Source organism: Penaeus monodon, chromosome 15, assembly GCF_015228065.2.
Source record: "Penaeus monodon isolate SGIC_2016 chromosome 15, NSTDA_Pmon_1, whole genome shotgun sequence".
NCBI lineage: Eukaryota > Metazoa > Arthropoda > Malacostraca > Decapoda > Penaeidae > Penaeus > Penaeus monodon.
In genome coordinates, this window is record NC_051400.1 from 35,435,026 (window position 1) to 35,435,667 (window position 642).

The following is a 642-nucleotide window of genomic DNA, read 5'->3' on the forward strand; positions in this document are numbered from 1 at the left end:
AGCAAGGCAATCACCTTGTTTCTGATGGCCTCCATGTCTTTGAGGAGACCCTTGGCGGGCGGGAGGGCGCGCCCGTTGACCCTGGCCGCCCACGAGAGCACCCGCAGCGCCTCCCGGAAGCGCCCCTTCAGCACCAGCCAGCGCGGCGTCTCGGGCAGCCACCTGCGCCGGAGGAAGAGTCTGAGACACGTCGTCTGTCGCCTCGGCTGCGAAATCGCGGCGACGGAGGCACACGCTCGCCAGGGATTAGTCCTCAGTAAGAAACTAGTCTAGAAACGACACAGCGAGGAAGGCTGACCAGAAGTAGACGAGGAGGAGCGTCATGGGGAGCGTGAAGGCGGCTTGCAACCAGGGCCAGGTGCGCACCAGGTAGGCGATGCCGGGCGTGGCCATGTAGCCCAGCGCCCATGGGATGGCGAACAGGCTGCCCACGGACGAGCGCTGGCGGGGCGCGCTCACCTCCATCACTGCCGGAAGGGGGGAGGGGGGGGGCATTTGCGTGTGAATACCTATGCGTTCTCACTGTTCGCATATAAGAAATACTTATAGTTTCGGAAAATTTAGTTTGTAGGAAGGCAAAACATCGAAAATCTCTGAAGCCCAAATTACTCCTTACTCTTTTTCTATAAATGACCCCCCCCC

At 60.3% G+C, this 642-nt stretch overlaps 1 protein-coding gene across 1 annotated transcript in view; it reads right to left on the bottom strand.

Moving 5' to 3' along the window:
* Window positions 1-642, bottom strand: part of LOC119581988 (organic cation transporter protein-like) — a gene marked incomplete in the record, with an annotated part of 7,549 nt that overhangs the window by 2,439 nt on the left and 4,468 nt on the right. The window contains 2 exon segments of the mRNA XM_037930175.1: window positions 15-162; window positions 299-467. Of these exon segments, the coding sequence (XP_037786103.1) occupies window positions 15-162; window positions 299-467 (317 nt within the window).